The sequence below is a fragment of the Glycine max genome, chromosome 5, assembly GCF_000004515.6.
Source record: "Glycine max cultivar Williams 82 chromosome 5, Glycine_max_v4.0, whole genome shotgun sequence".
In the NCBI taxonomy this organism is placed as follows: Eukaryota; Viridiplantae; Streptophyta; class Magnoliopsida; order Fabales; family Fabaceae; genus Glycine; species Glycine max.
Genome location: NC_038241.2, coordinates 32,799,660 through 32,827,211, shown reverse-complemented (window position 1 = coordinate 32,827,211; position 27,552 = coordinate 32,799,660). Strand labels below are relative to the sequence as shown.

Sequence of the window (27,552 nt, the reverse complement as noted above, 5' to 3'; positions counted from 1 at the left end):
GAGAATGAAATGAAATGATATCATCCATCTTTGTCGTGCTCGGTACAATCATCATTTGTAATTTATTAAAAATAATTTTACATTTACATTTTTTATTTGTCAGAATTGTTACCATGAATTGGCTTGAAAGTTTATTTATAATTAAATGTTCATCTTAATCTTCATTTTGCTATTAATAATTAAAATAATGTCATTTTTTTACTAAAGTATTATTCTTCTATCAATATTTATTAGTACCTTTTGGACCTTGGATTTGACCTTTTCATATTTTTTTTTATTAGCAATCAACACAAGAATTTTATTTTGCTTAAGATATAAATAATTTATTTATTTAACTTTCCTTGTTACATTATTTAATTACTTTAACTTATTTCTCCCAATGGTGTTCATCTAGCTAAGTTATCACTAATTCAACTTTGCTTTTAATCTAAATTCAGCAAAATAACATTAGAAAATCCAAGTTTCAATTAGAATTATCCTAACAATAAGATTTCAAATGGAAGAGATTAATATACCAATGTATTTTTTTTTAATTTTTTTTTACTTTTCAATCTCTCACAAATTCAAGTACTTTTTAATACCTCGTCAGTTTTGCATATTGTCACTAGTGTAACATTTCAGCTCCTTCATCTACTCTTGGAATTTAGTCACGTCTTCATTAATTAATCTTCCATCTTAAAGGTTTTGTTATGTTTTCTTAATTATAATGCTTTAATTTTACTTAATTGAATGAATATTAATGTATTAATTTATTAATGACTCAAAATTAATGAGTACCAACTACCAATGATCAAAGTCTCAAAATTAATAATCATACAATACAATTCATACTCATTTCCCTCTTCTCCCACCTTTTAAAAGTAATAACGAATAATAGACTTTAATGATAAAATTGTGAATACGAAATTAAATACAATATCCATTTTAAAAATAATATAGGCGTGTAAGGCGAATTTGGAAGTCTCATTAACCTAAATCTACATTATTTGTTAATAGAATGAAATTTAATTCACATGCTATGTTAGGTTATTGATGTTAAAAAAAATATAGGCAACCAATATATATCCAATTACTTCATTACCTCCCCCTTTCCAGTGAACCAATCTTGACTACACATTATCACAGTTCATATTCAATGTCCGTATAATATTTGTATATGGAATACATTGTCCATATTCTTGAATATTTCGCGCGTATTTTCAATTATTTCTACTCGTTATACCAGACATTTGATATACTTTTTCATCTGCATCTAATATCCGAAATCAACGACCATCAAGAAAACGAGATGGTCATGTTGAAAGGTAACGTAATTAAATTTCATAATAACTAAAAAATTAACATTTTCGGTTGACGAAATGACCACCTTTAAACATATATACAAGGTTAAAAATAATAGAGAATGAATCACACAAAAAACAAAAATAATCCAGTATCCTTGTAAGCATTGCTGAACGAACCTTGTTGAAAGTAGTATTTTAAATAAAACCTTCTCGAAACAATTTTAGAATTCAAACGATACATTGCAAGTCGTTTTGTGTATAGCCACAACATATTTCTAGACCAATTACTTTTGCATATATTCAATCATTTCATTCTTAAGTCTCTAATCAAGTCTATTGTTAGATTAACCTTCCAGTTGAAAGTGATATTTTAAATAAAATCTTTCCCAATACGATTTCAAGATTCAAATCATTGTCACTTTAAGTAAATTTTGGACGCAATCACGTCATATTTCTATTAAGACCAATAATGTAGGTTAATTATTAACTAAACAGACTATAAAATTGATACTAGTATGAACTAAAAAGAAAAAAAAGAAACTTCTTCAGTTGTTAATTGTGCTTTTTCTTAAGGTTAAATTAGGTCATGTATTTGGTTAAAAAATTATTCAACATATAATGGTAAACATCTCGATGAGCCAAAGTTTAGGGTCTTTATGGTTTTCAATACAAACAGCCATGCTTAAGAGGACCACTTGCTTCTCTGCTGGTATTTTTTATGAACTAACTAATTTTTCATATTTCCAATAGCATTGATCACCATTGAAAGTGAAACCAAAAGAAATCAGTCCATAGTGAAGTTCCATTTATCAAAAATAAATAAATAAAACTTCTAAGTCAAAAGAACCAAAACAAATCTCGAGCTTCTTGTGTGTACAAACTGCAAAATCTTCCAATTCAACACACAATCCCTTCAGAAATATACAACGCATGATTTTACCACACCCGTGTAGTTAATTGAAACCAATATAGTACGTTAGAGTATCCTATTACTAAAACAGAGAAAAGCTAAAAACAAACAAGCTTGTCAATTTCACGGCTTCTTGAAGTTCTGCATTCCGGTTCATAAAGCTCACACAAGTGCAAACCCAATAGATATATCTACAACTATTTACCAGACCACACCTTTCAAGTGAAAACTATACTCTTTCTTAGGCTAAATACATTTTTCAGAACATAAAAAATACTATGAAAACTAATAATATAAAAAACCTGAGTACACCTGTGACAAAAAAAAATGTTGAGGACAAATGCTATATGGGAATGGAGTAGTAAAACATGTCTAAACCTGCTATGTTCCTAACCTCTTCGAGCCGCATTCGGAGCAGAACTTAGATGTTTCCCTCAGATATGGAGCCCCACATTCATCACAAAACTTTGCAGGAGTTGTTGGCTGTATAATAAGCAACACAATACAACTTAGCAAAAAAGAAAAAGTAGTTTAAGGAATGTCAAACAACTAAAATCAACAAAATTGTTCAAGTGTCTCATAGCATTATAAAGATATTTAAACTGTTGGGCCTGGTCATGTGCCATATTGATTACTACACATGATAAGGCAGAATAAGTAAAACCTTAGTACTAATATGAAGTCCTATTGAGAAATCCAAAATAAGTATCTATTATCAGAGTTATGTTTTAATGTTAAAACAACATACCGGGGATAGGCCTGAGAGCAAATACAATAAAGTCTGAGTATTAACTCAGCAATTAGAGAAATGACACAAAATGGCATAAATAGGTTGGTCTTACCATGCTTTTAGACATGCAAATTGAATTGCAAAAACCCTATCCTAAAATCTATCAAATAAACTCACCAGCATATGCAAGCGCCCTCCATGTCCTCCAACATGGCCACCAGTGAGTGGCTGTAAGCAAGCCATGTGTTGAGATATTGATATTGGCTGGTGAGCATGAGAAATTTCAGGTAGGTGTGAAGGAGGACCACTTTGAGGGTTATGAGAATAGGGCCCTGCATGCTGACTTTGGTGCATAGTTTGATTGTTCTGGAGAACTGGGTGAAACTGAGGTTGATGTGGCAATGACTGCAATTGATGTTTACATGGTGTTTGCTGCTGATTTTGTGGCTGGCAAGAAATAATGCTCTTAAAATATTATAAAAAGTAACAGAAAACAAAAGTCCCAAGATCCACACCAAGCACAACCAAAGCAACAGAAAGCATAATTAATGGATAAGCATGAAAATAGGGTAAACAAACCCAATTCCCAGAAATAGACAAAAAAGAATTTATTGTCAGTTTATAAATAAGGAGAGACACCAATCACCACCAGCAACAAGTTGATATTCGATCCAACTTAAATCAAAGGAGTCAATGATGCCATCTGCAGTTTGCACCCAAAAAATTGTACTGAGGTGATAACAACATTCATTGATCATCCCATCTAAGACAAACTGTTAGGTGTCTCTTAGTTTTAGTTTGATAGTGAGAAAGTTAGGTAGGTTAGGTGGGCTGAGACAGTTTGAACTTTGGAGAAATAAGGTATGTTTGCATACAAATTAAGAGGGGGAGGTGAGAGAGAGGGTCATCTTGTCATTAATGAGAATTGGGGATTTTGGGGCATTGAGGTGAAGAAACTTTGCAAAAATTGTTGGTTTTCAGAGAAGATCTTCGCCACTATTTGTAATAAAATATCAGATTTCTATCAGCTAGTATCAAAGCTCTTCATCATGTCTCTCAATTGCTAATGAGCAACAAAGATGGTGATGCCAACATTGTAGTGTTCACTTGAGACTAGTCAAAGGGCAAGTGCACAGCTCGTCTGCGTGCATGCCAAGGATGTTGAGTGTGATCGGATGTTAGGATCCAACAAGGTATGAGACTAGTCCCACATTAGAAGTATGGGATTCTAGTGTGGGTAGTAAAAGAGAAATCCCTCCCACTGGTAGTGAGATGGTGGTCTGACAGAGGTGGATGGAAGATGTGACAGCCAAGAAGGATTAGGTTGTGAGTACACCAGCCAACCCACTGCTGCCGAAACCACCAGACTTGAGCTCTTGAGTGGAGGAGGATGCGCCAGCAAAGGTGACTAAACTCTGGGTCTCACATACACTGACCAAGATTTCACCACTAGAATTGCAAGAACCATTGAACTTCGTGGCTTGCATGGTGGCTGAAACAGGTAGAATGGGTGTTGTGCCACAACTGCAGAACATGAGTGCAGGTTGCAAGAGGATGGGAGCAATTGTTAGATGACTGTTAGAGTTAGTTTGTCAGTGAGAAAGGTAGTTAGTTAGTTAGGTTAGTTGGGCTGGGACAGTTTTAACTTTGAAGAAACAAGGCATGTTTGCATTTATATATATAGAAGAGAGATTGGGAGAGAGGAACATCTTGTCGTTTGTAAGAAAATTAGGGCATATGAGCATTGTGAGGTGCATACCCTCAGTTATGCAAAATTTTAGCTGTATTCAGGGAATTTTTCCCTATTCTTTGTGATTGGATACTAGATTTCTATCACAAACCAACAATGACAGTAACATATATTAACTTATATATCACTTACTGAGTGAAATCCTTGAGGAGTAGCCAATGCAGTTGAATTTTCTGCTCCAGGATAACTCTGTAAAAACAAGTCAACAGTTAATAGCATAAATACTAGATAGAGTTTGGATACAAATAAGTGCAGCCAGCAACTACAATTTATGCACCCTTTAAACATAGTCTTCTATAGCATTTAGTAATACACATCAATAATCATGATGTATAAATCATAATTATGCTGGTAGCAGATGACAAAGCACATTATATTCATAATCAGCATGCTAGTAAAACTTTTCCAAAAATGGTGCAAATTTAGAAATTGCAGTTTAGACATTGTGCACAAAACTGCAGTAGCTCATGTATTATGCATCTTTAAGGAAACAATTTGTTTGCCAAAAATGAACCACGTCACACATACAGGGATATCTTGGATATTTGAAAGTGAAATCGATGCACCACGCCTATACTTGTGTCTTGGAGAGTAAAATTTGTAATCACTGGCTGAGATAGCAACTTCACTGCGACCTGTTAATCTCTTAAACCTAAAACCAAGAACAAAGCAAGTGAGACCAAGCATTACACATTTTGCAAAGTTCAAATAAATGTTCAATCTCTATCTCATTGTAACCAACTTTCTTATATTTAGGCTCATCAATAGTTTCTGAACAGGATGATAAAACACAAACCATCAATAAAATATCTTCAACCATATGCTTTCTTAAAAGGGCACAAACAAGTTTGGCATCAAAGAGAATTGTTAACAGCTCAATTAATGAAGTAACAAAAAGGCCTATGATAAAAAAAACACAAACCATCAACAGATCAAATCATATTTTCTTAAAACGGTACAGACAAGTTTGGCATCGGAGAGAACTGTTTCCCACTCAATTACAATTATTGACATAATAAAATTTTGATGTAGTGACAAACTAGAACTGAAATATAAGTACTACTTCTCAAGAAACAATAAGATTCTGATATAGCAAAAGGATTATACAGAATTATTCTATTTCTATGATACAAGTCAGAAACTCTACAAAAGAAAACCCAAAAAACTCGGAAAATAGAATAAACTAAAGAGGGAGGATCTCAACTTACCACTCAGCGTCATCAATTGGCATGTTATTTGGTTTTTCAACAATTCTTAATCCATTAACTACCACAAAGCGAACACGTTTCTCTTCTTGTATAACTAGTTCTGGGAACCTTGTCCTCGTTTCCATAGAAGTCGCCAATTCTCTTCTCTTAAATGTACATGGTCCTGATGAGGGGTAACTCAAACATCAAATGTTGCAATCGGTATGTCAAGACGAAACTGTCATGAAAAAGGAAAAACACAAAACCCTCCCACACCAAACTGCCTAGTTGCATGTTTGGCCACCAAAGCACAAATTCACTTTTTTTTAACAAGAAAGATGAACCATTAAAAACGGAATAGAAAAAATCATCTTCAAACAACTAAATCCCCCCCCCCCCCCCCCCAAAAAAAAAAAAAAACACACACACACACACAAAACTACATAAAGGGTACAAGGTAGAACATATTACCTTTTTTAGGAAATTTCTTAGCCAGTCTTCTATACAAACCACCAGCAGCTTCAAGGGCTACCCCTATTGTCTTCTCCCGAATACCATTCAAGGAAGCAAGCCTATTATTCACATCACTAACTAAACTTTCATACATATTTGCCACATACATCAAAGGCAGAGTGAAATTTGGGTCTCCTTCATACTGGATCTCTCTTGTCCTCCTCTTACTCATTTTGTCTTGGCCAGTGTAATCAGCCTCAGAATCAGGCACCTCAATCACACGGTCATCAATAAAATGATCCACGATAATTTGCAAAAACCTTGCCCTTGCTGATTCAATTGGCGAAATATCTGTTCCAAGTTGAACTAAAATCAATTAAGCTTAACAAGTTAACTCAACCTTCACCACACAAAAATTACACACATCTAGAACAAGAGAAAATAGGCTATGCACCGGTTTTGCACTGTCATCCAATCACATTTTTTATCGGCAAATGTTAGTTTGTTAATTTTGTTAGAAATTTCAGTTGGGAGATTTGAACCCGCAACCTCTCCCTCCTCCCTTTACCCTTCCCCAACCACTGGGCAAATGTCATCCAATCACATACTACCATGTATGGTAAGTTTGTTGATTTTTATGGTAACTACAGTAAAAATAATACCAACAATGATTTCTCATCGGTTGACATTATAAAAGCTTTTAGATTCACAGTGCATAGCCATTAAACTCATATGACAATGTCAGAATTAAGAAGTTGAAGCGAGTTTTTTTTACCCTCAGCGGTCAAGATATCATAAGAGGTAGTTCTAGAAGACTCGTTAGTGTCTAGACTAGCGCGATCCTCGTCTACCTCCACACTGTGAAGCGGCAAACAGCTCCTATGCGATTCATTCATGCAATCCTGCAACGAAATTGAAGAAATTTCAGAGTGGAAAAGTCGAAATTAGAGGAAGCCAAAAGAATTGAAGAAAGGCGGTACTGACGACGGCGGAGGCGGAATCGTCGTTGGGGTTGTCGATGGCGGAGGCGGCGGTTCGGGCGTCGACGGCGTTGAGGACGTGGAGAGGGCTCTCGATGAAGGAAGAGGGGGAGTTGAGATTGTAGTGCTGCACGGGAACCCTAGCACCCATTTGCGGGAATTAGGGAAATGGAATTCAGCCGAAGTCGATGGGTTGGGCGTGGTGGTGGTTCTTGAAAGTGTCACTGAAAAAGGGTTTGGCAGAGAGAGAAAACATGGTGAAATAAGACGAATAAGAATGGGAAAGAGAAAGTAAGAGAATGTAAAATGAAATTGTTAACGGCTATCCATAGAGAGAGGGAGAAGGAAGAGTTCCAAACCTGAGGTTGACACCGTACCTGAGGTTTCCGGTGCTCAAACCAGTTCCCAAACCTCACTCCCATCTCCGCACCAGTTAGACTACTCCAATTCCTCCTCCTTTCTTTAATTTTGTTTTCTTAAAAAATAAAATAAATAAAAAACAAGATGTACATGTTCAAGAAGACTCACTGGACAAAATTTATTCCTTCTTCCGTTTTATTATGATTATCGTATAAGAAAAAAATTATTTTAAAATAATTATTATTTTAACTTTTTAATATAATATTACTTTTTTACTTATATTTTTTATAATATTAATGATATAGTACAAAATCTATAATATATTAATAATAATATAAGATTAATTTTATAAAATTATTATTTTTTATTTATCTATTTTTTTTATGTAAAATAGTTTAGAATTATAATTCTTTTGGGGGAAGGTAGTATATGAAAAAATAATTGCGGATGACTGATCCGAAGCCCGACCCTTGTCCGAAGAGGTGATATTACGATCAGTAGCTTTCAGTCTATCTAGATTAGATTTTCTTTTTGGCTTGTCATTTGTAAAACTCTAATTCTTATTATAGTTTATAGTTTTATAAAACGAATTAAATTAGAATAGTGGTATTATATAATTACGTAATATTACGAGGATGTCATAACTAAAGATTAATTTGACTAATATGAAGATAAATGGTGTCTCAAAGTTTTGTTTTCTCTGAAAACTCTTCTCATGGTGTTTGACCTCCGACATTATCCTTAGATAAGTTATGGATTTTTGTGGTCTCTAAAGAAGATAAAGTCATTGGAAGACTACCTTTAGCGCTAAAAGAAAAGAAAGGCCTATTTACGTGTAATCTTCTAAAAGTGAAATTCGAAGATGTAAATTCTTTGCTCCCAAAAATCTTATTAGAGGATAAATATTTCAATGAATTATGTGAATCCCGGTTAGAAGCACTTATTATAAAGTTATTGGAGAAAATAGTTGGTTATCCTACCAAGACAGCTAAGCAAAAATAATTGTGGAAGTTACATCTTGACCTACAGGATGTTGGCCATGGTTATTTCATGATCGAATTTGATTAACTGAAAGATAGATAAAAGGTGATGATTGGTGATCGTTCAATGAACTTTTTAACACTATCTAATAGTGAGGACGTGCTCACTAGAATTCATTGTCGAAGCGGACACAATGATAATACGTTAGTTTGGGTTTGCTTAGCCTAAACTTGGTTTTCTATTACAAGAGCTTCCTACTTGGGTTAGCTTCAGTTATTGGCAAATCCATCAAAGTGGTACGAACACATTGCATGTTAATCGTGGTAGATTTGCATGGGTATGTGTGGAAATTAATCTCCATTAACCGATGGTTAGTCAAGTCAATATTAGGGATCATTATTACCACATTGAAAATGAAGGGCAATACTTATGGACATTATGGCCATCATACCAGAGATTGTTTGTTTCCTCTCATAGTGTGTCTCGGTGAAGCTCCGACACAAACATCATTTGCCACAATGTCGACCCCCTCTACGGATACTAATATCGACCCCCTCCATGTTAACCCAACACACATTTCAAGAACTTGAGACATATCAACCTCTGCAATGTCCTTAGTAAAATTATCTCCAAAGTCCTTGTTAATAGGCCTCATCTTTTTCTAGAAGAGATCATCAGTCCCTTTTAAGCCGGCAGAGGCACCACATATAATGTTATCTTAGCCAAGGAGATTGTCCACCATATGCACATATCTAAGGCAAAGAATGCCTATGTATCTCTCAAGATCGATCATGAAAAAACATATGATAGGATGAGTTAGGATTTCCTTTAGCAGGTCCTGAGCTAACAAGGCAGAAATGCTTAATATACGAAATTGATTTCGTGAAATACGCACGACAGTGTTTTCTGCCAAATCTGTTTTTTCTTTTATATTTTTTAATTAATAATATATCTTCTAAAAGAAAGTAATAAAAGGAAACCCCTCAAAATCTATTTACAAGCGCCTGAAAAAACCTAGTCTAGCCGCAACCAAGCATGACAATGAATGTGTTTGATTGAAGAGAAACAGATTTCGGAAGAAGAAAACACAGCATTAGGCATTGCCAAACAACGGTATACCCTATGTCACAACATGCGTTCTTCAATCACACGGTGGAAATTAGTCAAAGAGAGATTATATCAACGCATATTTTAAGTTGAACTTTCATCTGAATCTGACATGACACCAGAAAATATTGGCCCGTCTTGAAGTTCTGTGACAGGAATTTTAAATTATCCCCAGACAGCACAAATTATTTAAGCTACAGCTACATAGAACTCTGAATTTCAAGAAAAGATTATTATCCATATTGTACAAAGAAAAACAACAAACACCCCCAAAAAGCTGCAACTGCAAAAGGTGAATTCAGCGTCTCCCAGATGCAACTGATTCGGTATTGAAGAGATACTTCACTCGTGACAGAACCGAATCATGTGCCGGATCATAAGGATGATCTTTAGAAGGGATTTCAAGTATTGCAGGAACGGGCTTGTTATAACTATCAACCAAAAACCTTATCATATTTGCAACCTGCACAGTGAAAAAAAGTGTAAGATCTTTCAATTTGTGGAAAACATGTAGGGATACCGGGGGTGGGAGGTAGCAGGGTCATAACCAAAGATCACAAGTCACAAGTAAAAGTCAAATGAGCAAGAAGGTGCCCAAAAAATGAATAGCATGAACAAAATACTTTCCGATCGGGTAGGGTACCATGATGTCTGAATGGGCAATAAAAGAAATGGACCAAATAATCAACCAAATGTGAGAAATCAAATTAGTGGCCAACATTTAAACCAAACCCACAGGATTACATCTGAAAAGCAGCGACAAAAATTGGGACTGATATTGCCCTGTTGGTCAGTCCAGCAAAACTCCAGCATTGTATAGCCTTATTCATAGAGCAATTTCTTCATTCAAAACCTCACCTAAGTTTTGGAACCTTCTGTAGTGGATGAGCAGATTCCTTCCAGAATTTCTCAATTCTCACTACAATAACTTTGATTACCAGGCAGAAAATGTGCTAAACTATAGCTAAAAGTAAGTAAATGGGCTTGTGGAAATAATAAGGTCATGTTTCAGGCCATATGAAGTAGGAAAACAATTGCAGATAGTATGAATTAACATGCAAGTGCACAACAGCCAGACCCATTTATTATAGCCAAGAAATATGACTTACATATTGGCTAATCAGCACAATTGCAACATCCTCCCTTGTTGTAAATTCTTTGAATGCATCCTCAATTTGTTTGACGGTTGTTTCTGAAAATCAAAGTCATGATATACAAAAACCTAGAGTAGAATCAACTTGATTTCAAACTGACCAAAAATACTTCAGAACACGACACTATTGACACAAACAAAAGAAAAATGTTATCTTGTATAACCCAAGCTCTGCCTGAGGTTTTAGCCTGATCAACCCCATAGTTTCTAGGATATCTACTAATAACCAGTGAGAAAGTAATAAAATAATGCATACATATGATATGTCAATTTCTTACAAGTGTCTAGGCTATAACATGTATTCTCTATCCTTTCTTGTGTGCTGCAGATAAGGAACATGGGCTGTCATATAGAAACCTTTGGCCTGTTTGGTTTTTTAAAAACATGTTCAGTTTGCATTTCCTATTTTCACTAATAATTAGGAAAATGCTACTTTGTTTTCAAGGACTTTTGTAGGAAATGTTGAAAACAACCCATACAACACATACCTTAACAAGAAAGTATGTATATTGTTTATTGGGTATCACAATTTGGATGGTAGCTAAAAGAGGCAGGGAGTCACTTCATGATGTACAATTTCACAAGAAAAACATTGTAGTTTTTAGGGGATTAATACCAAACATACTCAGACTACAGAATAGTAAGTAAAATATAGTTCAGTGGCATACTTGAATCCACAATGAGGTAATTTGTCTTCCTACGTATGTCAACATTTCCCACTCCAGCCAACAAAAATCCAACTACAGTATCCTGTGTAAAATATAGTAGTCATTGTAAGCCTTCAGGATGTTTTAATCATTTCAATCAGTTATTCAGAATACCAATTACGAAAAAATTACAACTATAACAGAATGGGGAACCGGTGCAATCAGCATTGAAACATTAAAACACAAGCTTGAACTATAAAGTATCTCACTAATTGGTTTCAATTTGTCTGGGGCTCATTGTAATGTTGCAGGCTTGCAGTTCTTAGTAGAGTAGCTGTCTATTTTAACTAAATTTTTTAAGATATAGGGATATTTCAGTACTTTGATGTTAAGATTGTAAAGTCAAATATCTAGTTGTGTCAAATTGGCAATGTATGGGTTTTAGGTTGTAGTACTCAGCATGTGTTTCACTCTTGTTAGGGGTTCTGTTATGTTAGTGGCTGAATATCTGATTTGTAGTAATTGTCTAATTGAATTTGAACTGAAGTTTAAGACTACCTGCTCCTGAGTTTTGATAAGTCCTATACTCCTATTTAATTGATGCACTCAACTATCAGAATATAAATAAGTTACCAGCTTATGTCTTATTGAAGCAAATCACTCTCTTTCTGACTCTGATGTGATGCAATAATTATTTCAAGTTTTCAATCTTCACAAACTGAAATTCTAAAGGTTCCAAAGAAAAAATCTAAAGGGCATGCATCACAAACATGAAATATTTGTTCTTCAGCTGTCAAGACATAAAGAAAGCATATATGACATTGCCACACTCTTACCTCATCTGCAATCATAGCAATGAGTGCTGAATTGTTGGTAGGAATTTGAACCCTGTTGGCCATTTGGTATGACTGGAGATGATAAACAAGGGGAAAAACTAAAGTTAGAGGGCCATTTGGTATGACTGGAGATGATAAACAAGGGGAAAAACTAAAGTCAGAGAGGCTCGCAACTCCATAGGCATTAGACAGTGAACAGTAATAATAACAACAACAAAGCCTTATCCCACTAGGTGAGGTTGGCTACATGGATCACACGATAGCATTCGTCACCGTTAAAAACCCAAGTTTCAGATATTTGTGTTCAATTCGTTATATGACAGTAAAACAGTAACAAAACAATAAAATGCAACCCATATTTCATTCCTAGATGAAATATATGATACAACATTAAATCATATTATCCATTCATTAATACGAGCCACTATAGTATCCCCTTAAAAATCATGATGAGAATTTACCCCAATTCTTCACGGGGATCCCAAACTAACCTCACTTGAAAATTTTAATTCTACGTCAATCTGAGCACTACTAAATAGTAAATAATCACAGATCTTAGACCCTTTACACGTGATCGATTGAAGTTGCGATCCCTTTACTTGCCATTAATCCCAATCAAAAGATCTATAAATTGAGAAACGGAATGCGAATTGGAGCAGACGTACAATAATCTGGCCTCTATTTAAAGTGATTTAAACGAATTATGCGCTGAAATTCCTCATCTGAGGATCGAAGTAACCGATATCAGAATCAAAAGAACTAAATCGCAAATTTCACAACTCAGAACAAAGCACAAATAGAACGCACCAGATCAGAAGGCTGGCAGCGGAGATGCCAGAGACGACGGAAGATTTCAGAGCGTACGACGGCACGTGGACGGAGCTAGAGAGTAGTCCCGTCTGGTTTGGAGCTCCAACAATTATGCTTGCTAGTGCTATATGTTTCAGACCTCGTTCTCTCACCCTTTTCAGCTTTTTTATTTTTCTCCCTTTTTTTTTCCCTCAGATTAATATCGATTTTGATATCATAATGGTAAAAATATAACAAATTAATATATATTAAATTTGTAAGAGAATTTTATTATTAATGTAATCTTTAAAAATAAATTTGATGATAAGTAATAAAATTTAAGTAATAATTTATTATTAGATTATTTAAATGATTAATTTATCTTTTACACTTTCAAAGTTAAACTTAAATTTTTCATTTATTAGAGATTGATTTTTCCGTGATTCACATCTTGATGACTAAGATGAATATTTACTCTTTTCTTATTATTGTTATGTTGTGTAAAGAAAAATTACACTTTTAATTGAAATGGTATTTTGCTTTTTCAAATTCAGATTTTAGCAACATTATCTACATATATAATATAATTATGATTATATACGATAAAACTGTAAAAGTATACATGATAAATTTCTCAAATAATTTTATAAACATTTTAAATAAAATTAGAAGACATCAAATTATACCAATATAATTTTAAACAATTATTACATTATTATAATAAAATATGAATCATTTGATTACTTACTTATTGATGTTTAATTTTAATAAAATTTGATAAAAACAATGTGCATATATAATTCAACGATTTAATGGATAAAAATCATATTTTATTTGAAATTATAAAATGAAGTAATAATTATTTAAGTTACATTAGTATAATTTGATCCATTTTTAAATTAAATTATAAATATATGCACAACTATAACTAAATATATTTTTCCTGCTTGAATATTTTCTCAAATGTTTTACCATTTTAAAAAGATTAATTATTTAAATATCAATGAAAATAGTTAATTTTGTAAACAAATATATTTCAAACCTGCAAACAGGTGCTTACTAATTGGTCATGAAATTGTATTTCTTATTATATTAGTGTATCAACTTAAAGGAAAATTTAAATAAGAGTTTAAATATTGTAAGTATTTCATTTAGTTCTTTTTTATATATATATATAGACAGCAAACTTATTTCATTTCAGCTAATAAAAGAAGGTAAATACAAGGAAGGAATACATTTAAAGAGTTAAATGCTAACAAACAAATAATCTTGACACTCTGATAATAAAGTATGAACACATGATTAACTCAGCAATTCCTAACAAAACTCACCTTTGAGTTTGAATTATTTTTGAGATATTGTTTAGACAAATACAATCACTTAGGCCCCTCTGACCAACATTAATTTATCAATTGCAAATTTACAATCTAGCTCATAAATAACATTGGCTAGACCAAGTGATTAGATGAAGCCTCTTCCTCCGTCCAATTTGGAAGTCCACTGTGGAAATGAGTTTGAGCTTTTTTAGGTGGTGTTTGCCAATTATCCAAAATGTTGATGAATCAAAGGAGCAGCAAGAATATTTGCGCATTGGTGATGATGAACAGATTGCCTTGCATGTTGCCATTATGTAAAATACTGCATGGAAATTGAAACTGAAACGTGAGGAGGATTAGTATGCTCATTCCAAATCTTGTCATTCTGAGACAAATTTGTTGTCAAGATCTTCATGGAAAGATTCAAGCAAGTAAAAAATGAGCTCTTTTAACACCTTCTGCTACTTTCACTTTGTGTTCAATAAATTGCCAAATCCCAGCAGCCTGCCAAATGCTTTTAGCTTGATTGCAGCCAAATAAAATAAAATGTGCCATTCATTTTCAATGTTGGAGAAAAAAAAAGCAAGTTATTAGACATTGAACTCCTTTACATTGAAGTCTTTGCCTAAAAGGAAGGCATCCACGTAACACTCTCCAAATAAAATGCTTTAATCTCCATAGTCATTCAATTCGCAACCACTTTTAGACTTGAATTATCTATCAAAGATTCCATAATTAAATGATAATCTGAGCGTACAATGTAAACACCATTAGGATTATGTTTCCAAACCACTTGATCTCCCTCATGAACATTCAATAAGGGAATGACTTTCACGTGTTGAAAATACAATTTGAAAGAGTGCAGTAATGAAACCACATGTACTGCAGAGATTTCAAAAACTAATATACATGAAAATACAATTTGAAAGATTAAATTTATCATTTACTCTTTATTTTATATTATTGTCAATTTTATTATATTAAATATTTTTTATTTATGACGTTTATTATTATTTTTTCTTATAAATTTATAAGAAAATTATTATACTAGTAATGCATGAAACATAATTGAACACCAATACCTATAATAAATGTACAATTATAATTCTTATGCCTAAAATAAATCTTAAAATATTATTCATATATCCAATATTTTTAATTTGAGCATATAACATATTCGAAGTTCAATAAAGTAATGAAATTTATAAAAAAAGAAAAAATTGATGTCGAAATTTGTTTATATATTATTACATACAAATTAGAATTTTTACTCTGTCTTTCGCATAAAAAAACCCACCCCGTGTATTGCATGGGATACACACTAGTTTAATTTTACGATTTAAAATACATAATATTAATAGTAATATATTATGTCTACAAATCGAATTAACTCAGACTTTTCTCAAATATTTTGGGTTTTGATCTGATTGGAATAAAATTCAACTAATTGATCTAACAAATTTCTAATCAGATTAAGACAATAGCAAATTTGTCCCAATATATCCCATGAACACTCCTAAAAGAGATTACTAACACATCATTAATTAATTAGATAAAAAATAATTACATAAGCTAATTTGTAAGTTTTTAACCTTTTCAGTTCCTATCTTATAGTGACTTGCAAGTTCTTAGTTTATTAGTAAATTTTATCAAACATAATTTAAAAATAACAAAAGTTACTAATAAATATAATTTTATTAATTAAATTCACTTAAATTAGTTAAATAGTGGTAAGATGCACTAACAAGAAATGTGTTCGCTAGGAATCCTCTCAATAAACACCTAACACCATTCCCACCTATCGTCGAGTGAGACAATTCAAGCAGGTTCCATTGCTTCATTTTAAAAAAAACATTTATGTATCACAATACAATTTTTTAACATAAAATTTACAATTAAAATCACCTTTTAAACCTTAAAACGAAGGTTCCTTGAAGTTTAATGTTTGATTTTCAGATTAAAAAAAAAACTTTTAAGTCAAAAAATAATTTTACCAAAAAATCACAACTTTTTTTTATATTTTTATTTTTAACTTTAATTCAAATATACACCAGAGAAGGTACAAGACGACAAATCCAAACCCAACCCTTAGTGTTATTTGTTTCCCCCCTTCTTCCTCCTTCCTTAGGATAGCATCGTTCTCTCCGCTCCACCATAAACCCTAATTCCACGATGTTGACTTCAGTATCATCATCCTCCATCTTCTCCTTCACCCCCAAAACCCTAACCACACCCCCACATCAATCTCGTTTCACCGTCCGGGCCCACTCCAAACCCCCCATTTTCCCCAACCTCAAAACCCTCGCTGGCGCCGCGGTCTTCGCCGCCGTCGCGCTCCAATTCCCCGCCGCCGCCGCACGCGCCTCCCCGCCGCCGCCGCCCCCTCTCGAAACCGAGTCCCTCTCCCCTCTCTCCGACCTCCTCGAGACCAACACCGAGGCCCTCGCCGCGCTCAAGTCCCTCCTCCAGCAGAAGCTCGAGCTCGGAGAAGACGACGAAGCGTTCTCCATCCTCAAGCGCCTCATCGCCGCGCAGCCCGACGCCGCCGACTGGAAGTTCCTGGCGGCGCGCCTCGCCGCGGAGACCGGCGACGTCGAGGCCGCGCGCGGCTACTACCAGGAGGTCCTCGCCGCGAACCCGCTCTCCTTCGAGGCGCTCTTCGAGAACGCACTGCTGATGGACCGGTGCGGCGAGGGCGAGGCAGCGATGCGGCGCCTGGAGGAGGCGCTGCGCGTGGCGGAGGAGGACAAGAAGGCGAAGGAAGCCAGGGACGTGAAGCTGATCATGGCGCAGATCACGTTTCTGCAGAAGAACGTGGATGAAGCGTTAGGGATTTATAATCAGCTCACGAAAGAGGATCCAAGGGATTTCAGGCCTTATTTTTGTAGAGGCATGATTTATAGCTTGCTTGATAGAAATGAAGAAGCTAAGGAGCAGTTTGCAAAATACAGAGAATTGAGTCCAAAGAAGTTTGAGGTTGATGGGTATTTGAGGACCCCTTTGTCAAGGATGAAGCTTTTTAGCACCGATGAGAGCTGAGAAATATTTATAGCAAGAATGATAATAGTGATAATAAATAAGGATGCAAAAACTGAGTTAAATTCTTTTGCTTTAGCTATGTATGCTATATTGCTATGCCACTCTTGAAAAGATGGGTGGGCGTAAAAGTTGTTTGTATTATTAGAGAGAATGATAGAGAAATAAGGATTATTAATGAGTAACAATACTCTTTACTTTTTGTTCACACATGTAATTTCCTTTTACTGTTATTATTCTCTGCTATGATCGGAGTAGCTACTACTGTTTTCTGATTTGTTTTTAAATCAAGTTTCCGAGTTATATGTGGTTTGATTTCGGGATAGCTTTTCGTCCAACAGAATGTGATGTGAGTTGTGAGCCACTATACGAACGTTTCAGATTGGAATGAATTTTGGAATGCAGAGATTGCTGTTTCCTTCCAAAATACGCTGAAGTTGCATCTGATGCACATGGTTAATGGTTTATCACATCTGCTACGTGTTTCCAAACATGCGAGTGGTTTTTGGACAGACACGAATGAATAAACACCCGGATAGATAAGCTTTTGCTTTTCAGAAGTTGGTAACTTTCATGTAGTTTTGGTTGAAAATTATTTTAACTCGTTTTTTTTTCTTTCATTCCAAATCCTAAACTAAAATACTACTACCATTTTTTTAAAATCTCTTAACCTCTCCAACATTTTCCTTGCTTTAGCTGCCAAAAGTGTGTCCTTTTGAATTCAGAGTTAAAAGAAAAAAAAAAACTTTAAACGAGATTATTTCGTATAATATCATAATTAAAAAAATCAATAATAATAAATTAAATTAAGATAAAATAAATTATATTTTATCCTAAAATAAGATTTTTAGGCGCAAACATAACACCACCTATATTGTTAGTTAATATCATCAACAAATCAATATTATAAAGATGAGAGAATTTTTATCAATCCTTTCTTAATAAATACTTTTTTCTTTTAAAATAGTAATACTTATCTTTTATGATCATTTTTCTTGATTTATTTTCTTTGAATTAAAAATAAGTAAAAATAACAAAAAAATAATAATTGTAAGAGAACAGGAACTATAGTACTACCGAGAAGCTCACAAAGTGAAAGTTTTTGTCTTTCCTAGATCCACTATTTTGAGGTGTACATGCAGGATGAGTTTATTTAAATTTATTTTTTTAAATAAAACAGTTTTATAATTTTTTGATTTGTTTGTGTAAATTACTTTTATTTAAAATAAATATATATATTTTTATTTTTTAAGAAATAATTCATATTTACTTCTTAAAAAACACTCAGATTAAAAAACGATTATTTTAAAATTATTTATATAAAATTCAAACAAATCCACACATAATCTGAGCCAGCTAAGAAAGTTTATTTTTTGAAACTCAAAACGACGACGTTTTGCTTGGTCCAGATAACTAAAAAAAATTGAACTTCTGTGTGGTGCCTGGTGCGTTTACTCTCCTCTTCAGTGTGGCACTGCGTTGGACTCGTTTGGCACCGTCACGCGTTCGTTGTTCGAACCGTTCGAATTTGAACTTCTGTGTGGTGTCTGGTGCGTTTACTTTCCTCTTGGGATTTCTCACTCTGCACATCTTCTGTTCGATAAAATGCCTCTCAATTAGTCTTCTCTTTCTTACCAACCGGAATCATTTGCCCATGTTTTTAAGTTACTTTCCCAACTTTACATTTTTTACCCTTCAATTTATATTTTTGTTTCGTTATGGATGGTTTGGTTCACATCATAGGCGTGATATTACCATGCCACATAATTTGTCTCATACATTGGCAGCACACAACACTTACTGTTGTGTATCAGTTTTATAGCATGAATGTTTGGTTTCTTTTGATGGATAGGTAGTAGTTGCAGAGAGAGGGGGACATGGTTTGCTAAAAGGGATAAGATGATGAAGCTTGCAGGATATTCCCTGGCCGTTTCATTTGCTCCCATAAGTTCCAATGTCGTTAAAAGCAATGGCAGATTCACATTAGGTATATCTCATAGGAACACGTGCAGCTATAGGCTGTTTTCTACTCATGCCCAGAAACAACAATTACAGGAGAAACCTGGTGTGGTTGCCAGATACTACCTTCCTCCTTGGTTTAGGTCGGTGCCCGGTATCTCTGCATTGCGTTTTTTTTTTTCGTTTTGATGTCTGGTTCTCACTTCTCATCCGCCTGTACTATAAAGTATACTGATTTTTTCAGTGGTTTGGTATTGTTTTTGGTTGGTTGAATTTCAGTGTTGCTCCAATGATGGACTGGACAGACCATCACTACAGGACTTTAGTGCGCCTCATATCAAAACATGCTTGGCTGTACACGGAGATGCTTGCAGCCGAAACAATTGTTCATCAAAAGGACAATCTGGTAAATTTAGATATACAAGTGTGTTTGTTAATACAAAATAGAAAATGAAAAAAAAACTAGGTATCATGGAGCGAAAAGGCTTTAACTAGATCATGTTACAGTTTTGCAACCTTATGTGTGTTTTCTGTGGTAAAATATATTTCGTATCATAAATTATAATGATTGATTTTCATATGCAAATCAGTAGTTTATCTTGTCTAAGTGAGCATATGTGTGTGCACAATAGCTCAAAACCATAGTTTCTGGATAAATTGGTATTGGAAAACTGTTTATTTTTTTATTTTGTCCATTTTGCTCAGGACAGATTCTTGGCATATTCTCCAGATCAGCATCCCATTGTGCTTCAAATTGGAGGGAGTAATATAGAAAATTTGGCTAAAGCAACTGAGCTTGCTAATGTTTATTGCTACGATGAGATCAACTTAAAGTTCGTATATTTCCTATCATCTTAAACCATAAAGTCTTAATGTTCTACTTTTGGTCTGTGATATAGATTTTTTGGTTTTTGTTTTTGTTGTTTTTAATTTATACCAGCTGTGGGTGCCCTAGTCCAAAAGTTGCTGGGCATGGGTGTTTTGGTGTGAGCCTTATGCTTAACCCCAAGGTTAAAAACCATCCTTGATCTTTAATTAAATATGACAATATGCAAGCAGATTAAAAATATAATTTTTCTTCATCAATGCAAATTGATATGGAAATCTGATGTATACAAGGAAAGTTTGTTGCTGAGGCCATGTCAGCAATTGCTGCCAGCACAAATGTACCTGTCAGTGTCAAATGTCGAATTGGCGTGGATGATCATGATTCTTACAATGAGTTGTGTAAGGTTCTTCTGTCTGCATTCTTTGTCTATTCAAGTTGAAAGGATGCAAAGTTTGGATTCAATGAATAGGTTCTATCCTCCTCTTTTTTTAAAAATTGCAAAAATGGTATTGCTGCCCACCATGTATATATGTTAGTATCTGAAACACTTTATAAGTTTTTATAACTGATCTCAAACAGTGTCTTGCATTTAGAATGCACTGAAAAGTGGTTCAACGATTGGGTGCATCCATACGTACTTGTGCCATGGTTTTTAGGGTTACAAATTGAACTTTCTATTGTTTTTCAGGTGATTTCATATATCAGGTTTCTTCTTTGTCACCCACTAAGCACTTCATAATTCACTCACGGAAGGCACTTCTCAATGGCATTAGCCCTGCTGAAAATAGGAGTATTCCTCCACTAAAGTATGTGCTAGTAAATTTTGATTTTGTAGTCACGTTATATATAGAATTGCATGTGATATCTTTCATTTTTTAAATGCAGATATGAATACTTCTATGGTCTCTTACGTGACTTTCCTGACCTAAGATTTACAATCAATGGTGGCATTTCTAGAGTTGATGAGGTGAGATGTTGTCATTAAAATAATTCTGTGTATTGAATCCTAATATTCATATGAATTTTTAGGAATTTTTTAGCACTAAAGCTGTTCTCTTCATAATCACAATACATTGTCCCGACTCCTGGTGCTCTACTTTTGCCTATTTTTGTGGGGACATTGCTTGTAGGTTAGTGCAGCTCGAGAAGCTGGGGCTCATGGTGTTATGGTTGGACGTGCAGCATACAACAAGTAAGTTTCAAATACAATAATTTCCCCCTTTTGCTCATTTGATGTATCAGGATTCTGCTTTTCTGAAAAATATCCTAAAAGCTTATGGTGTTAGGAGGGGACAGAGAAGTTGTATATTTATAATAATGCTTTTTGATTGAACCTTCTTAACAATGTTTGTATAAATTGATATGTGGTGCTTGAGTAACTATTGTTGATAATCTCAACAGTCCTTGGCAGATTTTGGGACATGTTGACGCTGCTATTTATGATAAACCAAGCTGTGATCTTACACGACGTCAGGTTCATTTACAAAATGTTTGCTTCCGATAGATTCATCTGTACCAATTCTTTGAGCAAACTTTCACATTACTCTGTGATTACCATTTTCAGTTTTAATTATTTATTTTTCATTTAACCAAGGTCCTTGAAAAATATCTAGTCTATGGGGACTCAGTGTTGGGAAAATATGGACATAGGTCAACTTTACGAGATGTTGTGAAGGTGAGGATAAATATAACCCGCTGTTAGTTGATTTATAATTTCTTTCTTCCATTTGATGTAAATTCCTGTGTAGCACTGTATGTGGTATTGAATAGCTGATAATATAAAGCTATATTCTTTTATATGTAGATATAGCTTTAAGTTGCTATATGGTACAGACTACAGACGCATTTTCACTTTGTATGACTTTAAGTATTTATATAGCCCACACATTTTTAATTTCTTGCAGTCCAATGCATGAACTCTATGAATGGGTTCCTATTCAATTTTAGGAGATTGGAGGTTTTTGGCCCAACCTCCTCCCTTTCAATTGCATGAAGCAAATTATATATTTATTAATGGCATTCAAAGTTCTCCCTCCAATTTGCTTCTATTAAATAGCAATGGTCTGCTATGTTGCTGTAGCCTTTACTCCATCTTTTCCATTCGGAACCTGGGAATGGACTTTGGAAGCGCAAAGCTGATGCTGCTTTCAAAAATTGCACGGTAAGATTAGTATGGTGAAATCTAATTATTTGATTATTACTTTTCCACGATTTCTATCTCATGGATGGCATTGGTAAGGTGCATGATATGGTGGTCTAATGTATATGTCAACATCCTTCTTTCTTGTATTAGTAGAACCCTTCTTCCCTATAGCTTTCATGGAGTTGTCTCCATTTCTCCAGAAAATTAAAAATAATGCTTGAAAATGAAAGACTCGTAGAGGATCCTTATTTGATATTACCTACATTATTAGATTATAGATAGAGAGGATATATTGTACCCAAAACCAAATTGTGGAAATAAATTGTGATTTACGACACAATGAGAGGCACTGTGGCAGAGGTTATCCGTAGAATTAGTGACTACTGTGTAGAGCGAGGTTGATGCCAAAGGAAGTGTGTATATGGTGATGTTGTATTCTACATTCTGTTGTGGAAATTAGGGGCGTACATGTACTGAGATAAGATAAATAGTTCTTTCATTCCTTGTTTATTGAAGTACTTAGGTCAAGGTCTTGCGTTTTATAAACTAACCATTCACAAGTTCAGTTATTATATTAATTGATTCAAATGCTAACTGAATTCTTGAACCATGTAGACAATCGAATCATTTTTTGAAGAAACCCTTGTAGCAATTCCCGACTCAGTATTGGATTCACTTGTTGCGGAGTCACCACCTGGCCGTGATCTTTTTGCTAACATGCACAATTTATTGCCTCCACCATACAGAACGAGAGAAGAAGCAATAATTATTTGCGCTTAAGTCATGTGTACTCTGCAAAACCAAGTTGTGATCATTGCCATTTTTTTATTTTTTATTTTTGTGAAATCTAGTGATAGTATGTAACAATTCATATTAATACAACATAGATATACCTTGCACAATGCACAATGCACAATGCACAATGCAGAAGGGTACTTGAGTAATTTTCTCCTTTTTTCCCCTAGTGGCAGTTTGGATGCCAGCAACCTATCTTCTACTTTATCTGATATATGTTTAGCAGACTTGAAAAAAATACTTTGACACGCTTAAGAGTGTGCCTCTGTTTGTGTTCTCTTAAACGTAATGCAAAAGCAACTTTTCCCGTTTTGTAATTTTTTCATCAGAAAGTGTATTTTTTCCATTTTTTCCATTCAACATGATTCTAACGCGTTCCCAAACATGCTATAACTCAGTTTTCTAACAAATGGGGTAATGGAAATAATAAAAAGGAAAGAATGATCCTCTTTGCTTCAAGAATTTAACTCCTTTTATACATATTTTTTATGGACCATGGGGTCGATGGGTCTTACCTTATGATTATCAATCTTATTAATCCATGTTTATATGATAATTATGTCATTAAAATAATTAGCTTGTCTTAATATATTATCAATATATATATTAAAATTGGTCAGCAGTTTGTCATGTGTCAACTGTTAGATAGTACAACATTATTTTTTATTTCTTTTATTCATTTTTTTCTCATTTTGATTTTTAAAAAATCGTGCAAAGCATGGGTCTCACATTTAGTTTTTTTGACAAATGATATGTTAGAAAATTAAAATAAAATAAAATAAATAAGAAGAAAATGTAAAACCTTGAATTAAATAACAAAATAACAGTAGTAAAATAACTTTAATTGGTAGAACATGAATCAACAATGCACTATATCATATAATAAATACAAAGAAAAATAAATTAGGGGAAGGAATAACTAGTCTATGTTGAAGCGCGCAAACACAGGACAATCCATTGGTTCCGATCATGTGCAAATTGTGTGTTTTCTAGAGAGGAGGAAAGAGATATATATAGACATAGTCCCCCTTATGCAACAACAAAAATATGATCGTTGGAAATGGAAATCAACCTACATATATAAAAACAAATGTAACAACTTACAGATATCAAAACAAAACGTAACAAATTCTAAAATAAATATTTTATTCTATAAAATAGAATTAATATAAGTAATATATATTTATAAATTTTAAATTATAAAACAAATATTTACTAACGTTCTCCCACATAATTTAAAATTTTAAAATATTTTTTAAAATATAATTTGTATAGAAACATAAAAGAAAGAAAGAGCATGTGATATTGTATTTCATTATAAAGAACCTTTCGGGTTTGAGCCTTATACCTAGTGTTTATGAACTTTCACCCGAGAAAAATGTAGTGACTTAATTGTCTTGAACTACACCTTCTTTAATCGGACTTTAGTACACAACCTCTACAATATTGGCGTTCAAATAAGTTCTAATTAGTGATAGCGCGTTATACGACCTTGCGCTTGTATCTTGTTTCGTGAGTGTCACTTAAAGATTAACCCATATCTCATAGTGACGACCCCACCACCACACTCACTAGGTGAATCCTCAAAGAGTCGTTTGTGACCCTACCCCTACAATAATTATCATCGGATTCATTAAGGGGTATTTTTTTATACAAAAAATACACATATATAAATACCTCAACCTTAATATTGCCACAATTTATAATACACCTAGTCATAGGAATGAGAAACGAAACAACTCCGCAAAATTTTATTTTGGTGTACTTTAGTCAACAAGCAATTTTGTTGTTACCCGTTAAACTCCATTCATGGGATCACCAATAACATGAAGACATGTGTCCATTGTTGTAACTAAACAATGAGCTCTAGTCTCATTCCCCTCGACGACTCAAGTACTTGTTGACGCGTTAACCCTTTTGTAAGGGGATCCACAATATTATTTTTTGACCTGACAAAATCAAGAGAAATGACACCATGAGAAATTAAATTTCTGATAGACTTATGTCTTACTCTTAGTGTCTTCTTTTTTCATTAAAATTTTTGCTAGTAACTTTAGATATAGCAACTTGACTATCACAATGCATTGGAATTGAAGGTATAGGCTTATTCCACAATGGAAAATCACATAACAAATTTTTAAGAAATTCAGTCTCACTAGTAGCAATATCTAAAACAATAATTTTTGCTTCCATGGTAGAACGTCAAATAACAATTTGTTTAGCAGATTTTCATCATATTGCATCACCAGCTAAAGTAAAGACATAACCACTTGTCGATTTTGTTTCATCAGAATCAAAAATCTAATTTTTATTAGTTTTAAGAGAACTCATTTCATCATTAATAACTTCTTTTCCAAAAAGATGCATCAATTGACCTCATGGCCTCACCATAAGTTTTAGGATCATCTTCAAGTAGAAAAAACAAAATTCAAAACCAAAATCATTAACCTTTTTAGATCTTTTACTTCTCCTAGGTTAAAAAACAACGTCCTTATTAGCATTACTACAAGATGATACATTGGAACAATAAGTATCACAAATAGATTTAGGCAATTTATTTTTCAAAGGAAAAACATTTTCAAAGAAAGTGTCATCTGTAGATTCCATAATATTACCATTAGACATTTTAGACACTTCTGAATTAACTACCAAAAATCTATAAGTAGTACTATGCAAAGAATATTCAACAAAAACACAATCAACAATTTCTAGTTCAATTTTCCTTTCCTTATTAATGGGGATGTTAACCTTTGTTAGACACCTCCACACTTTAAGATATTTCAGATTTGGTTCCCTTTTTCTCCTTAGCTCATAAGGAATTTTTTCAAAGTTTTTATAAGGCACTCTGCTAAGAATATGACATGCAGAATATAAAGCTTCATCCAAGTGTTCATTTTATTGCTTTGTGTGTTGTATTTTCACATGTTTATTTTTTTTAAACAAGAAGCTACATATGTAGAGGCAACTGGTCACCAACATGTAGCAACAAAATAGTTGCAACAATAACATTAAGAAACAAAAAATAAAAACCAAACAACAAACTTATTAATTTTAAAGACTTGTAAGTTTATAAAGAAATTTGACCAAGTAAAAGATAACTTCATAAAATTAATATATAAACATCAGTAATGAGATGCTCTTAGTTTTTCACATAGACTAATTCTAAAAGTATTTTATCTTTACAAAACATAATTGATAAAGAAAATATATTCTAATTTTAAATTTCAAATTATAAGAAAATATTTTCCAACAATCAACCACTAATTTAAAATTTAAGGAAATGAAATAATGTAATAAAAACATTTTTAATGGAACATAATGCATTGTGTTTTCACCTGTAAATTTTTCAGGCTAACTAGAAAAGGACTTAATCATATCCTTGACAAACATTTTGGTAAGACAAAATGCTACTGCAGAAAAGACAAGACTATGCAAGAAGAAAGTAAAATTTCTCTCTAAGACAGTTAAAAAATTAAAGTAAAATAAAAGAAATAAAAAAGAAAAAAATGCAAAGTCTTTAATTAAATAACAAAATAACAGTAGCAAAATAACTTTAATTGGCGGAACATGAATCAACAACGCACTATATCATATAATAAACACAAAGAAAAATAAATTAGGGGAAAAAATAATTAGTCTGGGTTGAAGCGCGTAAGAAAATCTGGTTACACTCCTCTCCCAAGATATGTTGGCTCTGATTGTGTAGTGAAAGGATCCCTAAACCTTATGAACATTGATACTCTTGCTCTCAAAAATAAGTTTTCATAGGAAAAAGAAGAAAAAAATTTAGAGAAAAAAAAATCAAATTATTTATTTGATTGTGCGTTTTCTAGAGAGGAGGAAAAACATATATATAAACATAGATCCAAAACAAATGTAACAACTTATCAATATCAAGATAAAACATAACAAATTTTAAAATAAATATTTTATTTTATAAAATAAAATTAATATAAGTAATATATATTTATAAATTTTAAATTATAAAATAAATATTTACAAAGATATGATATAGCCAAGATGTTTTTGTCCATATCGAAGGGTTGTCAGTCATATTGATACATATGCCATCCAAGCCTCCAGGACCGAAATGATGAAGAAGGTTTATCATAAAAAGATTTGTGCATGATTGTTGTATACTAAAGGGTTCTCGCTCATGGGGTGCTACACTTAGTGGTTGATAAATGTGATTTGGTGAAAAGTTATAACTATTGTTGATGTCAGGTTATGATTATTGAAGATTTCGAGAAATGAAGCATTGTTTGATCATCACCGTTAATTTAAAATGGTCTAACGGTTTAGAGGACT

At 33.4% G+C, this 27,552-nt stretch overlaps 4 protein-coding genes across 12 annotated transcripts; 2 read left to right on the top strand and 2 right to left on the bottom strand.

The window, feature by feature from the left end:
* Window positions 1-2,292: 2,292 nt before the first annotated feature.
* On the bottom strand, window positions 2,293-7,830 carry LOC100810065 (uncharacterized protein At2g02148). Of its 3 annotated transcripts, none has more exons than XM_041015472.1 (10): window positions 7,671-7,830; window positions 7,298-7,517; window positions 7,089-7,215; window positions 6,332-6,664; window positions 5,882-6,044; window positions 5,202-5,325; window positions 4,806-4,862; window positions 3,101-3,370; window positions 2,588-2,676; window positions 2,293-2,505 (listed from the first exon to the last, which is right to left on the bottom strand). In XM_041015472.1, the coding sequence occupies exons 2-10, from the start codon at window positions 7,442-7,444 to the stop codon at window positions 2,412-2,414; spliced, it is 1,404 nt and encodes a 467-aa protein (XP_040871406.1). In that variant the 5' UTR covers window positions 7,445-7,517; window positions 7,671-7,830; the 3' UTR covers window positions 2,293-2,411. The 3 variants fall into 3 exon arrangements, with proteins under 3 accessions (XP_040871406.1, XP_040871405.1, XP_006580075.1); XM_041015471.1 differs by having other exon boundaries at window positions 7,653-7,812; XM_006580012.4 differs by having other exon boundaries at window positions 2,293-2,676; window positions 7,653-7,812.
* A 1,978-nt stretch (window positions 7,831-9,808) lies between these two features.
* Window positions 9,809-13,346, bottom strand: LOC100305531 (uncharacterized). 2 transcript variants are annotated; one of them, XM_041015164.1, is made up of 5 exons: window positions 13,185-13,346; window positions 12,378-12,502; window positions 11,563-11,644; window positions 10,851-10,933; window positions 9,809-10,204 (listed from the first exon to the last, which is right to left on the bottom strand). In XM_041015164.1, the coding sequence occupies exons 2-5, from the start codon at window positions 12,438-12,440 to the stop codon at window positions 10,040-10,042; spliced, it is 393 nt and encodes a 130-aa protein (XP_040871098.1). In that variant the 5' UTR covers window positions 12,441-12,502; window positions 13,185-13,346; the 3' UTR covers window positions 9,809-10,039. The 2 variants fall into 2 exon arrangements, with proteins under 2 accessions (XP_040871098.1, NP_001236666.1); NM_001249737.2 differs by having other exon boundaries at window positions 9,811-10,204; window positions 12,378-12,449; window positions 13,185-13,329.
* Window positions 13,347-16,457: 3,111 nt separating this feature from the next.
* On the top strand, window positions 16,458-17,703 carry LOC100808986 (protein SLOW GREEN 1, chloroplastic). Its single transcript, XM_003524782.5, has one exon. It carries the CDS (start codon window positions 16,655-16,657, stop codon window positions 17,519-17,521), a length of 867 nt encoding a protein of 288 aa, XP_003524830.1. The 5' UTR covers window positions 16,458-16,654; the 3' UTR covers window positions 17,522-17,703.
* Window positions 17,704-18,907: 1,204 nt separating this feature from the next.
* On the top strand, window positions 18,908-23,393 carry LOC100808450 (tRNA-dihydrouridine(20/20a) synthase). 6 transcript variants are annotated; one of them, XM_041015468.1, is made up of 13 exons: window positions 18,908-19,068; window positions 19,371-19,620; window positions 19,757-19,883; window positions 20,183-20,310; window positions 20,418-20,487; window positions 20,602-20,704; window positions 20,995-21,112; window positions 21,192-21,273; window positions 21,437-21,498; window positions 21,708-21,780; window positions 21,901-21,981; window positions 22,387-22,467; window positions 23,065-23,393. In XM_041015468.1, the coding sequence occupies exons 2-13, from the start codon at window positions 19,418-19,420 to the stop codon at window positions 23,227-23,229; spliced, it is 1,293 nt and encodes a 430-aa protein (XP_040871402.1). In that variant the 5' UTR covers window positions 18,908-19,068; window positions 19,371-19,417; the 3' UTR covers window positions 23,230-23,393. The 6 variants fall into 6 exon arrangements, 4 of the variants coding, with proteins under 4 accessions (XP_040871402.1, XP_040871401.1, XP_040871404.1 ...); XM_041015467.1 differs by having other exon boundaries at window positions 21,708-21,795; XM_041015470.1 differs by lacking the exon at window positions 23,065-23,393 and having other exon boundaries at window positions 22,211-22,454.
* The last annotated feature ends 4,159 nt before the right edge of the window (window positions 23,394-27,552 follow it).

Coding starts and splice junctions, on each gene's coding strand:
- LOC100810065 (XM_041015472.1), bottom strand. CDS start 7,444: ATGGGTGCTAGGGTTCCCGTGCAGCACTACAATCTCAACTCCCCCTCT. Junction 7,216..7,297: donor ACGATTCCGCCTCCGCCGTC/GTCAGTACCGCC, acceptor ATTTCGTTGCAG/GATTGCATGAATGAATCGCA. Junction 2,506..2,587: donor TCCGAATGCGGCTCGAAGAG/GTTAGGAACATA, acceptor TTTTTGTCACAG/GTGTACTCAGGTTTTTTATA.
- LOC100305531 (XM_041015164.1), bottom strand. CDS start 12,440: ATGGCCAACAGGGTTCAAATTCCTACCAACAATTCAGCACTCATTGCT. Junction 11,645..12,377: donor TTGCTATGATTGCAGATGAG/GTAAGAGTGTGG, acceptor TATTTTACACAG/GATACTGTAGTTGGATTTTT. Junction 10,934..11,562: donor TTACCTCATTGTGGATTCAA/GTATGCCACTGA, acceptor TTTGATTTTCAG/AAACAACCGTCAAACAAATT.
- LOC100808986 (XM_003524782.5), top strand. CDS start 16,655: ATGTTGACTTCAGTATCATCATCCTCCATCTTCTCCTTCACCCCCAAA.
- LOC100808450 (XM_041015467.1), top strand. CDS start 19,418: ATGATGAAGCTTGCAGGATATTCCCTGGCCGTTTCATTTGCTCCCATA. Junction 19,621..19,756: donor TACCTTCCTCCTTGGTTTAG/GTCGGTGCCCGG, acceptor GTTGAATTTCAG/TGTTGCTCCAATGATGGACT. Junction 20,488..20,601: donor GCCTTATGCTTAACCCCAAG/GTTAAAAACCAT, acceptor ATACAAGGAAAG/TTTGTTGCTGAGGCCATGTC.